Source organism: Poecile atricapillus, chromosome 5 (genome assembly GCF_030490865.1).
Source record: "Poecile atricapillus isolate bPoeAtr1 chromosome 5, bPoeAtr1.hap1, whole genome shotgun sequence".
Lineage (NCBI taxonomy): Eukaryota > Metazoa > Chordata > Aves > Passeriformes > Paridae > Poecile > Poecile atricapillus.
In genome coordinates this window covers 24,110,858-24,123,883 of record NC_081253.1, presented here as the reverse complement: position 1 = coordinate 24,123,883, position 13,026 = coordinate 24,110,858, and the positions used below count along the sequence as shown (strand labels likewise).

The window sequence follows — 13,026 nt, the reverse complement described above, 5'->3', positions numbered from 1 at the left end:
TGCATCTGACTATGATGTGGATAAGAACAATATATAAACAATGAAAACAAGTAGTTTGGGAAACAAAGCTGCACTTTTGTACCTTTGGGACAAGGAAAAAATGCAGTGATATGAAACTGCAGTATAAATCTTCTATTCCCAGTGCTTCAGAAGGTCCAGACAGTTGTGGGCCTTCCACCCAGTAAATGAAATATATAGACAGCATTTTGTCACATCACAACACATGAAAAAACAAGAGCAGTGTGTATAAAGAATGAGGCAGAGCTTGGCCTTCTGTTACCCAAGAAACAGCTTACTGAGACAGCTTTTCTACTTAAAAGAAATGTGTTGAAGAACTGGTACTACCAGGCTGAAGAACAGATGTTTCTCCAGGGACATGGCAGCCCTGCTAAGGCATTAGCAGAAGACCTGTCCCCAACCTCAGGAATTGCTCCAGGCACTGGACATTGCCTGTTTTGGTGGAGTAGTCCTAGCCCCCTGCCCAGCATCACAGCCATTTAGCCTGCTGGAAAAGGAGGGAGGTCCAAAATACACGCTCAGGACTGAGAGGATAATTGAAAACCGTCTCCATCTCCTGTTCTGGCCACATGGCTGATGTGCAGAACGATAATTTTTGAAAAAGGATCATTGTTGGAGAGATTGGAAAAATGTAATAGCCTGAGTCCAAGGGACTCACACACATAAGAAAAGTTTGACTGAACACCAACTCAGTTTGTGAATTTTCATAGGCCTGGCCTTGATGTTTAGAAGACCGTGTAAGATGTCTGATATTATGGCTGACATTACTTTCCTAAAATTTAAATTTAAGCCCATGTGTGAAGCAGAAACAACAACAACAACAAGACATGGTATTTTTCTTTCTAGAATACTGTGATGTTTCATGTTCTTACACTGATGTGTCTAGTTAATGCTAGAAGCTCTTTGCAGAGTTTGCCATCCAAGAAGGCAGCCTGTAAAATGATACAAGTTTTTGTAGTGACTGCTAAAGTTTAGAAACTTCATTCCTGTGCCACTTGAAGTAAATTTAGTGTTTTTTGTTACACAGTGATTCTCATGGGCTCCAAACTCAGTGCTTACCATACTAACAATAATCTTTAATGTCTCCAGACTCTACCCATGTTCGTTGTTAACCTTCAGTCACAAAGTAATGAGATGCATCAGACATCATCAAGCTGGCCTAAGGGTTTACAAATTTGGATGAGGGCCACATACTGTACTAATTGCTTCTAATAAATTACATATTTCAGGAGGGACATAATGATTTTAATCATTTATTCTGCATGTTGTTTCCTTTGGAGAGAAGAACAAGCAGGCACTAAACAAGCAGAGCATCTGAAATTCATGGCAGAAGCTAGAAAGAGCTCATTTAATATCAACTGTCATTGTAAATACTAGAATTATGCATGTATCAAATCCCTGGGTCTGAACACTTTGGGAAAAGCCAGTGAGTTCTGGTTGTTTTAATGACTCAAACCAAAATAATGTCTTTGAATGTTCCTTAGATTTATAACAGCTCTGATTTAATCCCATTTCAAATCTTGTAGCTGGGGCCTAGCTCAGGAAAAAGCCTTTGTTTTTATGCAAAGAAAAATACATTAAGGGGGGGATTTAAAGCATTTATTTCCCAAAAGGCTGAGAGGGAAAACAGTCAAATGCATCTCTTACTTGTGTGGGGAATGACTTTAATTATGATTTGATGGCTCCTCATTGCAAAGGTGGTCCAGTGAACACAGCTACAATAGCTTTCTTTAAAGCCTGCTGAAACCAGTAGGATCTTGATCTGAACTAAGCAGCCTCTTGCAGAGTGAACTAAAACGAGTGAAGTTTTCCTATTTCCCTGACCTCTAGCACATCCAGACCAGTAGAATCACAGCTAATGAAATCCTCAAATCACTTGGGAACGTGCACTTCCTTCACAGGGGGAGACCTTGATGATATTTAAATAGCCACCAGTATTAATAGCAATAGCTGGTAGATAATGTGGGGATTTGGGACCTCTAGGGAGCAATGCAGGTTTGGGAACAGCTCAGGCTGCCTCTGTCAGTCTTTGTAAACCTTGCTTCCTGTCACTGCAGTCTGCATTTCCTTCCAAGGATGAGCTGAGCTACCAAACAAAACATGACTACCTAGGTAAAAGGAAACCTGCCTCAGCACAAAGCATGCCCTGGGGTGTTGCAGCTCTGAAACTCAAATGTGCTCATTTGATTTTCAAGTGGTAATGTGACACCAAGGAAGAACCATTACCTGGGGTAAGTGCAATCCACTTCTGCCCTGGCAGTCTAAGATGCCTTCACTTGGTCCCTCTCTATCTGGGAGGGTTATTATCCCATCTTGGACTTCTCTGACAAGTGTGAGGGCAAAAAATGAGACTCCAGCAAGACTTCCAAGGGCTCCTCTAGCCCTCCAAGTAGAATAATGAAGATATTTCTAAAGATGCTGCTTGTGCTTGGATGGATGGATGGATGGATGGATGGATGGATGGATGGATGGATGGATGGATGGATGGATGGATCTTTGTGCTAAAACAGCTGGACATCTACTTTGGAAAAGGATCAAAGGATTCTTCTTGATTTTGTCATACAGAACAAGAAGCAGAGTAGTAAATAGGAAAAAAAGGCCTTACACAGTGAGAACTGACTGGAAAATATTGCCCAAGGTAAAACTGATGACTATTCAAATTGCAAAACATTCCAAGTTGTTTTTATGGTATTTTTCATAGGGAGGTTCAAGCCAATCTTCACACATGAAGAAGACCTTAAAGAATGAGGAAATTTGAAGTTCAGGCATAAAAGCCCATGAATAACAGAAGAAAAAGTGACACAAACAGGGGAACTGGAGATGACAAATCCTCAGCTAAGATTGCTGCTAAACACAAAAAACTGTGACAAGAGGTGAATCACAATGTGCAGAAAATACAACGAATTTGTCTGTTGCAACCTTCAGATACTGACTTTTGCCAACATTGCCTGCTACATACCAGCATGGAATTAACAAACACTAGTGTGGCAGGTTAGGAAAATAATTATCTATGAAAGCAAAATGGAAAACCTCTTTGACATCCATTAGGTTTGGTAACATAATCCTAAGAAGCACACCATGCTGAGCTGTTATCTGGCTGGCTGGCTGAGTCCCTCTCCAGATTACTACTTAAATCAATAGCTCTCACATTGATTTTTCCAGCACACTGTATTCCAGTAAAAAGAACAATGCCCTGAGATGAGTAAGCTATTTGCTCTGTCTGTAGGAACTCTGGTGTGTTTTTGTTTAGGAAAATAAAAGCAGGCGCCAAAGTACACACCGATATGCAGTAATAAGAACCTGCCTGTTGCACCAGGTTTGCTACAGCTTGCTGCAGCAGCCACAGCCTGCCCTTGAACTAGAGGAAACTTCTGTAGTGATGAAACTGAAACGTTTAGTGATGATCTTAGACAGCTAATAATGTTGAATTTCAGTTTAGTAAGTGCTATGGCAGAAGGGAAAATTATGTCCACATAGATACCATATAATAGAATCACAGAATCGTAGAATGGTTTGGGTTGGAAGGGACGTTGAAGATCATCTCATTCCAGGCCCCCTTCCATGGGCAGGGATACCTCCCACTAGACCAAGTTTCTCAGAGCCACATCTTCTCTGGGCAATGTGAACCCCTCCTCTGGGCAATTTAACTAAGAGGTTGATCTCCATATATTTACCATGATAGGTAAAACCTCAGCAATACTGCATTTCCATTTTTTGCATATATTTTAATGTATTTGGATATTTCATGTAACATGTTACCATAGTTCTGGTGTTGTCTACAATTGTCTGATGTTGCTTCTGCTCTTTTCAACCATCCCAACAATTTCCCATTTTGTATGGGTTCCTATAACCACCACATGCACATTAATTTCTTCTTTCTCTCTCCTGCCCAGCCATCAATTCAGAAACCAGCAGCCTTTCTCTCACATAGTTTCATAATTACTTCAAAAAACTTACAAAAATGGCAACAAACTATTTCCAGCTACTTGGAGGTTTGGAGCCAGGCTGAAGCACGACTCTGCCCATGGTTTCTCTTGATCCCTCTCTGCTGCAGGCATAACGCAAAGCTCCTACTACAGCCCCTCATGTCTCCCACAGCTCTCCACACATCCCTGCTGTCTCAGCTTCCAGGCTCAGTTCCACTGCCTGCAAGCTTGGCTTATTTCTGGGAACTTTGAGTTAACAGCAGCTACAAACCACTAAAATGCCAGAGAAGTTAAAAAATTAAAATATTTGTTCCTCTTCTGCACTCCATTTACCATCTCCAGCTTTAGAGGTAAGGTACACCGATTAGAGTCTATCCCACCTTCCATTAGTAACAGTCTTGGAGGGTGTGGAGCACACAGGGGGCTGAAAAGAATTTCATTTTTTTACTTTACTGTGTGTTGAATACCATACTATGAATCTACTGAGGGAAATAAATATACATATGTGCTCAAAGTTGAGAAGGAGTGTGCAAATGTGAAGCCCGTTATTCTGAAAATACCGTTGAATAGTGTTATCTTCAACTGCTATAAAACTAGAACAATTTAAATCATTCTAAAAACTCTGTATTCCTAAGTAGAAGTAGCTTTGTGTATTTCATAGCACCGTGCATTTTATATTGCTGTATGTCTCTCAGCACAAAAAAAGAAATTCATGTTTTCATACCCATGAAAAGGAAGAACAATGAATTTTCTACTGGGTAATTTTTAAATTAAAAGGAGTCATTTATGACAGTAACAGTATGGTAAAGCTGAAGCAATCCAGCCTGTTTACAGGAAGGGTCATCAACTTCCAAATATCCACTTGTGTATCTGGGAGTATGGTGTAATTTAGGGTGCTGAGGTATGGAGGAGAGGCATTCTGTGCTCTGCTTTGTGCTGTTTGCAAGGTATTTCAGGTTAGTTGTGATCTTTTGAATCACATGCTCTCCTGTGTTGTGCTGTTCCCTGAGAGCTGAGCTGATGTAGATGCACACCATGCCAGGTGCTTCCCCAGGGCTCAGCAGGGTGCTGCAGGTAGTGCTCTGCAGGCTGCAGTTCCTGAGAGGAGCTGTGAGGACCTGTTTTACACTGCACTTCATTTGCACAGCGTTTAGCCTAGGCTTGTAGAGCAAAATAATTCAGCAGAGAGATCAATAGGTATTGCTATCCATGCAAAACATTTTCCTTCCAGAAAAGGTAATTGAAGGTAATAAGATTAGTTCCAATATCCAGCACATAAACCTCAGCCCATTTTGGCAAACAGACAGTCTTGCATGGCAGCTGAGTGATATTTTAACTGTGGCTAGGACAGGTATTAGAGAGCTGAAGCTACAGAGTGAGATCCACAGAACTGGCTGATATGATAAATTACCTCATGACAGTGGCAGTATTTCACACAAGGAATCAGATATCCCACCTTTTCTGCCAGGTAATAAACTGTGTTAAGCAGACAAATGGAAATTTACGTATTCATTATCTATCATAAGACACCTGGCAGGATGGCCTTAGACTGCAGGCTGAAAATAATCCTGCTCTGACAAGTGTCAGTCAGAAGTGCTGGTGAATCACCACAGATTTTGCTTCATTGAAAGCTTCAAGTCAAATTCTGTTCAGAACTACAGAAGCAAGGCCTAAACGTAACTGTTCTGATCCCAGGTGATATTTCTGCTGCTTTTGTACATATTCCTACACAGCATGTTAGCCCTCAAAACTTTCACCTAGACTTCTCATTTCTCCTTATCCTCCCAAGAAAGTCTTCACACTCCCCATAATCAGATACCCAGCCCACAGTTTTGGTTTTTATCCTTTTCACAGCTGCCTGGAAAGAGAGGCAGAATATGGGGAAGTGGTTTCAAATAAGAAACAGAGAACTCTATGGGGCCAGCACAAATAGAATTTACATATTCAAGAAGCTCTGCTCATAATTTGACATTGAATTATCTGTTAGAGCAAGCTAATCAAAGCATAAAAACTTTTATTTTTTGGTTTTTTTCCCCTCAAACAAATAAATTTGCCACTGCAGCAAGATTCTGTGCTGAGGATAAAGAGATGGCCAGCAGCAGGCAGGTGGTCCATGCTGGGTGGTGACGGCAGGGTGGGAAGGCAGTGATGCCTGGGCATGACCCTGTGGCTCAGGGGCAGAGCCAGGGCTCTGGCACAGGAGCCAGCGAGGCAGGGGCAGGGCAGGAGCTCACGGTACCTTTGAGCGCAGGAGGGGTGAAGACACTCTGCTTCCTCTGCTTGGGAGAGGCGCTCTGCGACTGCCGGGGGACAAAACAGAGAGAGGCGGTGAGAGCCGGGCACAGGGAGAGTTTCTGCTCCTGTACACACGCCCAGCTGAGAGCTCCTAAGGAAAACTTTCTGTGTACAGCTGGTGCCAGCTCCCAGGTGTACACAGGACAGCCAGGACAGTGTTTAATGGACAGCCTTTATGACTCCCAGGCAAGACAGACCCCATACTACTGAAAATTACCCTTCACCCTATAAAAATATTGTTAAACATAAAATCAGGATAGCCTGTGCTTTTAACAGCCTGTGTAATTGATTCTCATATGGCAAATAAATGTCTACGTATATTAAAACAGTTGCAAGGTTTACATTAGCCAACATTCCAATTACAGTGTAATCAGTGATTATATGTATGTATATACATACATTATATGTATGTATAGGTAGTACTGAAATATTAATATATACATTTTAATATAAATAAATGGAAAATCCCCCCTGTACCTTTTCAATATGTTCTACTCAACCTAAGATAATAATTTCAGCAGCCAATCACTCAGCCTTTAAATGACTGTTTTATTTTGAGCGTTGTATTTAGACACACTTAAACTTTTTGTGGCACCAAAATTACATCTATGCACAAAAGACAAATAATTCCAAAATAATGGTAGTAAAATTACACATAGAGTAATAATAGTTTTACTGTATTATACCAATACACATAGAGTAATAATAGTATTACTACATTATACCGATGTTTAGTTAACAAAAACTAACTGGAGTATATTCAGTGCTAAAGCAGAGCAGCTTTTTCAAAATGAAAGCAGTTAAATTGGTGTCAATATTATACCAACATGAATTATGTCTACATAAAAAGGATAAGAAAGCCTCACACAGTACACCCGTCGCTAGCTTTGGAAGACATAAGCATCATATCTCACTCCTAACAAAAAGCTTAAGGAAAAACAGTGGGTAGCCAAGCTTTTTTTTTCCCCTCTCATTTTATCAGTTTCTAGTTGTAGTAATGATGTTGCCTTTACCCAAACATTTGCTAAAAATGCCTAATATAAAGACTGTGAATTTTAATCAGATCTATTTTCTTCATGGAACATTTGAGACATGTTTCACACAAGTTGGGATAATCCTATTACCTTAGCTTATCACAATGGATAGAATGATAACATTTATAAATAAAATATTGTCTTCTTTGGAAAGAGAAAGCTATTTATAAGCACTATGGGATTGCTTGGTGAACCTCACGCCAGTAAATCTTTATAAGTTTGTATTGGAGTTCAAATTTGAACTGATCAATACCTCCTGCTGCTATTTAAAGTGCTGCCTGCTGCTCGGAGCAGTGGGTGAAGGAGAAAGAGATCAGGGAATTGGAGGGACTGTGCAAGGGGAGGTTGGAAAATGAGATTGGAGGAGCCAGCTTTTAACTCCTGTGCTCTGCACACCGCTGCACTGCCTGCTGTAGGCTTGACAAGTGCTGGAGGGAGTGGAGAGGGGTTTGAATGCGTTTGGCCCGGCAGTGAGCCGCAGGTCCACGCTCGGATGGGCTGAACTGGCAGGGCCACCCTGGGTTTGCTGTGCTGTAAGCAGGCATGGCAGCAGAGGGGAAGCTTGCCTCTCCCAGCTCCCTGCTGCTGGGGGAAAGGAGAGCTGGCAGAACACACAACACAGCTTTACACAGACCTGCTTTGGAAGTGATGGTTCTTAAAAGGCTCTGTTACTGCAGATGGTATGGCAATGTAAATAAAAGTATCAGCCTGGATGAATCAGTGAGTTTCAAAGGGTTTTTAACAATAGAAATAAATAATGTTTCAAAAATAAATTATTATTATTATTATTATTAATAATAATAAAGTTATATTATTATTAATAATAATAGTAGTAATAGTAATAATAATAATAATAATAATAGATATGTTTTAAAAAAATAAAATCACTTACCTCTGCCTGTGAGATGTTTGTTCTCTTCTCATCTTTTTCTAGAGAAAAACATATGAAAAGAGAAAAGTTAATTCAGAAGAGTTTCTTGGTGATAACACTTGTAACTCTGCCATGAACCTACAGCACTGCTGTAAATAATAAGTTAACCTTCTTATTTACAGCTTTTCTTTCTCATTTGTGTGTATCAGAAAGCCAGAGGCCCTGATTAGCATTTAGACATAAGCACTGCATCTGAAGCACTTAACTCCCATTTTTCCTGTGAATAACAGTGAGCAGTGGAGTTCCTTCAGCAGCAGGTCCTTTGTCCTGGCTGGCAGCAGGGCTCTGCACTGCAAGTGGGGCTGTCAGGGCTGCTTTGGCCAGGGAATGAGCTTTCTCCTGTGGTCAGAAAACGCCTGGTATACCAAATGGTGTGAAGCAAACTCACAAAGGGTTCTACTGCACTCAATAACAAGAACCTCACCTTAGTTATTAATATACCAATACTGGCACTGAAGACTGCCTCAGGGTAATATCCAAATTTAACAAAACAAAGTTTTACAAAGAGCCATCTTAACCTTAGAAATTTCATGTCATTACCAGACTGAAATTTTTCCTGAAGCTTCTTACTTTTGATGCCTTAATTTGCTTTAGATTGTATGGCAGAATTGGCAAAACTTGAGATTTCTAATAAAAATAAGTGCCTCTGAGAATCTGTATGAACAACTAAGTAAGATTGTATGACACAAGGAAGGCTCAAGGTTCTTCCTGACCATGGCACGTAACCAATTTTTGTATGAGTGAAATTATTTCATTGCTGTTGCCTTCATGTGGTTAATGGCCAGAAAGTATCTGTCTTCTGCTGATGATTTCACAAATATTTGACAGAGATAATGCAGGATATTTGATATGCAGAAGTTTGGAGCTCTAAAATAAAATGTCATTAAAAACATAGACATCAATCTCTCACTGTTGCAATGAGCCTTCTAAAATTTTCCATTTGCAGATACCAGTGTGTAATTTTCACTGAGGTGTGACAGATCTGTAAACATAGGTCTGAGCAAAGAATTAGATCTAGGTAATATAATTTAATCTGACTTATTCTCTAGATATTGGCTGCTTGTGGTGTGCTGTGGGGGTGGGGATGAGCCAGTCCATGCAGCTGGATTGATCACATCTGCTATTGCATTCTTTACCATTGGCTCTGTGCATCTTGCAAATGTTAATTGAATTACCAGGTTTTTCAATGTAAGTACTTCCCATTACCTCTCTCTGAAAGATATTAATATCACTCATACTCAGGGTTAAAAAGAGTAGTTGAAAACAGCGCTGATTACTAAAGCATGATCCCACAGATACAGAAATTATACAAGACTATCAAAAGGCCAGTTTCCTGCCATTGACATTTGAGTGAACTTTGGTAAGGTCACTGATCTCCTCCTGGACTTCCCTACCTGTAAATAAGTATAGCAGTGTCTATTTCAGTATAGAAGTGTCTATTCAAATCCATAAAACACTTTGGGGTATGAATTCAGGCTGGCTAAATGAGTGCTCATTTATGTGCTTGCAGACTTTCTTATTGGTTGCATACCAAGACATCAATGTGGCAACATTGGAATTTTTTTTTAAATTTTTTATTCAGGATACTAGGTTTAGATTAAATACTGAATTTTTAATAAATGAGGAACTTTCAGCAATGAACAATGAAGAGTAAATTACATCCCATTCCTTCCTGAAAATCTAAATTTGCCCAGATTAAAAATACATTTTGTAAATCCAAGTTGATGCTTGCATAAGGAACAAAACCTGACTTCAGTGGCTTTGCAGTGTTTCAGGTCTTGAGCCTGAGAATGTGTACAGCTCAAACCCTTTGGGGCTTGCACATTTTGTGTTCTGAGTGATGCGACATTAAAATTGTCAGAACTGGAATCAAGAGATCACGTAGAAAATCTCCATAACAAGAGATTTTGCTGTGAGAATGAAGGTATAATGTAAGAAAAAATGTCATCAGACATTTCCACCAGTGGAAGTCAAGCATGCGTCTCCCACCCTCTAATCCCTCTTAAATCCATTGACAGTTACAAACTGAATTTCTTTAGTGAATTCTTAGAGCATAAATTCATCTTGAGAAGGGTCGGGAAATAATCAGAAACTAAATCACAAATATCAGAATGTGATATCACTTGAGTCACAGGGAAGAATAAAATCTCTGGTTCGTCAACATCCTTTAGTTCCCATTGACTACTAAGCAGGCAGGACTGCTCACAAAAAAAATAAAAATAATAGTTATACAGAATGAGAAATTAATTTTTCATGTTTATAACTTAGCAATTATAAAATGGAGAATGTGAAGAGATCAGCTGTTTCCCTTATATATGGATCAAACCCCTAGCTCTCAATAGATAACTTCTCCCTACAGATTTGCTCTCTTTTTGGAGCCAGAAGGGAAGAAAATTATATTACATTTTCCTTCCTCACAGACCATAACATTGTTCACAGAACACAATATAGCTGTATTGTATTCCAAATCTCAACATATGGCTTTTTTCCAGTTTAACTAATTCTAGGCTGCTTTAATTACTAACAGGAATCTAATCACTCAAGTAATTTCTTGACAGTTTTTGTGGTTTTGTTTTAGAGAGGTGTAATAGTAATCATATGAGGACCTGAGAATGGGTTTGTACGTACTCAAGTGGACATTTGTAAAAACAAGACTGGAGCTTTGTTTAGAGACTTCTTTAGACCCATGCTGAGGAAAAAGCAGTTGAGGACTTTCCTTTGTGCTGGGTGAATAATGTTTGAGCCTAGTGTGTTCCTTACCTCATGTAGGCTGGAACATCACCTGGCAAATTAAGGCTTTTGTTCTGTATCCTCAGATAAATAAATATGCAATGAAGGGTTCAGTCTAAAGGATATTCCCATCAATCCAGATATGTGCACAGACTTTCTGAAACAAAGACTTCACTTTTTTTAAGGAGAGTCACTTTTGAGAGCCCATCTGCCTGCACAGACCCCCTTTCAGAATCAGAGTTGTAAGCTTTAGCCTTTACCCAGGGCAAAATCCCACCCACTTGCAGGGGAACCTGCAAGACCTGGCCCGGCTATACTGCTGAAATAGGTGGAAGAAGCACCAGGGGGGCTCTCCCAAACACGGCTGTTAGCAGAGCTCCTTGAATTGAATTGGCACACCCTCCCAGCCAAGCTGCTCTAATAAGCTGAGAACCCCCAAGGGTGCCCTTATTTGAAGGCAGAGAAGAACCCAGAGGAGGGAGGCTGATTGTAGCTGGAATGAAATCTGCTTGGTGCTGCAGATCACTTCTTCCACGGATCCCCACTGCTGTGCAAGCAGCATGTCCGTGCTGGGGGAAGCTTTGTGGTCGTTTTAGAGTGAGATCAAAATTCATCTGCCTTGCTTCTCCCCCTGGATAATGTTAATGCACTTGGAGGGGGCAAGAGGTGACCTGTTTTAAAGGAGCTGGCCTCTGATATCACCCATGGGCTCTGCACTGGTCTCATCCAGCAAAGGCTTATCTCATCCAGCTAAGTACCCTGCTTGCTTTCCCCTCGGCAAGAGAAGTAAAAGCCTTTCCTGCAGGGTTTCACTCAGGCACTGGAGAAACAGAACAGGTCAGAGGCCAGTTTTTACACAAAAGAAGCTCAGTAAGAGACTGGTGTAATTGTTGGAGAAAGCTTCTTGTAGAGAGTTTAGAATTTTTCTTGGGAAAACATAGCCGAGCAGATAAAAATCACAGGGGGCTGATAGGTTTGGACTCAGGCAATTTTAGAAACTAAATCCAGAAAATACCCTTCATTTTTCTGCCATTTAGTGGCAGAAAAAGAAGAAAATATCTGAAAATTATTTTTCAGTCATTTCACATTTCAATTTCTCCGTAAGTAAAACAAAAATAAATATTTTTGATCTACCAGTTTACCTCACTGGTGTTTGACCACCACCATCTGTATTAGCCATTGGTATTTGTAAAACAAGCTCATTGAACTCTGATTTAGAAGTTGATTAACATAATATTTGGGTTTTTTGTTATCACAACCACTTTTTCTTTCTCCTAGAAAACAGCAAGATCAAAAAGTATTTAATGTTTTATTTTTGCCAGAGTCCTAACTACACACTGCCACAGAGCATCTCATCACTTTTTACTAAACCACTGGGGTAGGAAAAGGAAAAAAATTCAGAAAAGACCATCATAAAGAATGCTTACATAGTTAATTGTTTGATTGTCGCTTGCTGGTTTTTATTTGCCAGTGTTTATCAATGAAAACTCGACTATGGGTTTAGATGTCATTACATTTAATTACAAAGAGATATCCTGGTAAGCCCTCCTGGAGTGAGTATATGTTTCTGGAAATATTCCCATTGCAGGAACACCTCATTAGACTCCTGAATGCAGCTGCTGTGGCAGGCATAGCTGGGAGCTCTGCTCCCCTCCTCAGTCAAGTGCTGACAGGAGAGAGTGTGCGCTGTGCTGCTGCTGCATCTCGCTCGCTAATCAGCATCGAAATTACTGCCTGGCCCTTGAGGGAGCACTAAGAACAAGATTTGTACAGCAAGCATTAATGAAAACATAGGGCAGAGAGGAATTTGCTATATACAGGGGCATTTGCCTGCCTGTCTGCCCTGTCAGGCACTTGCAGCTCAGGTGTGTAGTTTGGGGAAGGTCCCACACTGTGCTGACAGCGCTGTCACCAAGGGACCTCTCTTCTCTCTGTTTCAGAGATCATAGCACAGCTTTTCCCAGCTAGCTCCTGCCTGTAACCAGCCCTTTGTACTTCATTAAAATACTACAGGCCAAGTGAACTTGCTCTTTGGACACTTAAATATTTTTTTCCCCCAGGTAAATCAGTTATTTAAACAACCCTGTATTTC

General features: G+C 40.4%; 1 protein-coding gene across 1 annotated transcript in view; it reads right to left on the bottom strand.

Moving 5' to 3' along the window:
• Positions 1-13,026, bottom strand: part of PPP1R1C (protein phosphatase 1 regulatory inhibitor subunit 1C) — a 49,056-nt gene that overhangs the window by 20,611 nt on the left and 15,419 nt on the right. Inside the window, exons 3-4 of the mRNA XM_058839949.1 lie at positions 8,166-8,203; positions 6,184-6,244 (exon numbers count right to left, since the gene is read on the bottom strand). Coding sequence (XP_058695932.1) covers positions 6,184-6,244; positions 8,166-8,203 — 99 coding nt within the window. The remainder of the gene's footprint in view (positions 1-6,183; positions 6,245-8,165; positions 8,204-13,026) is intronic.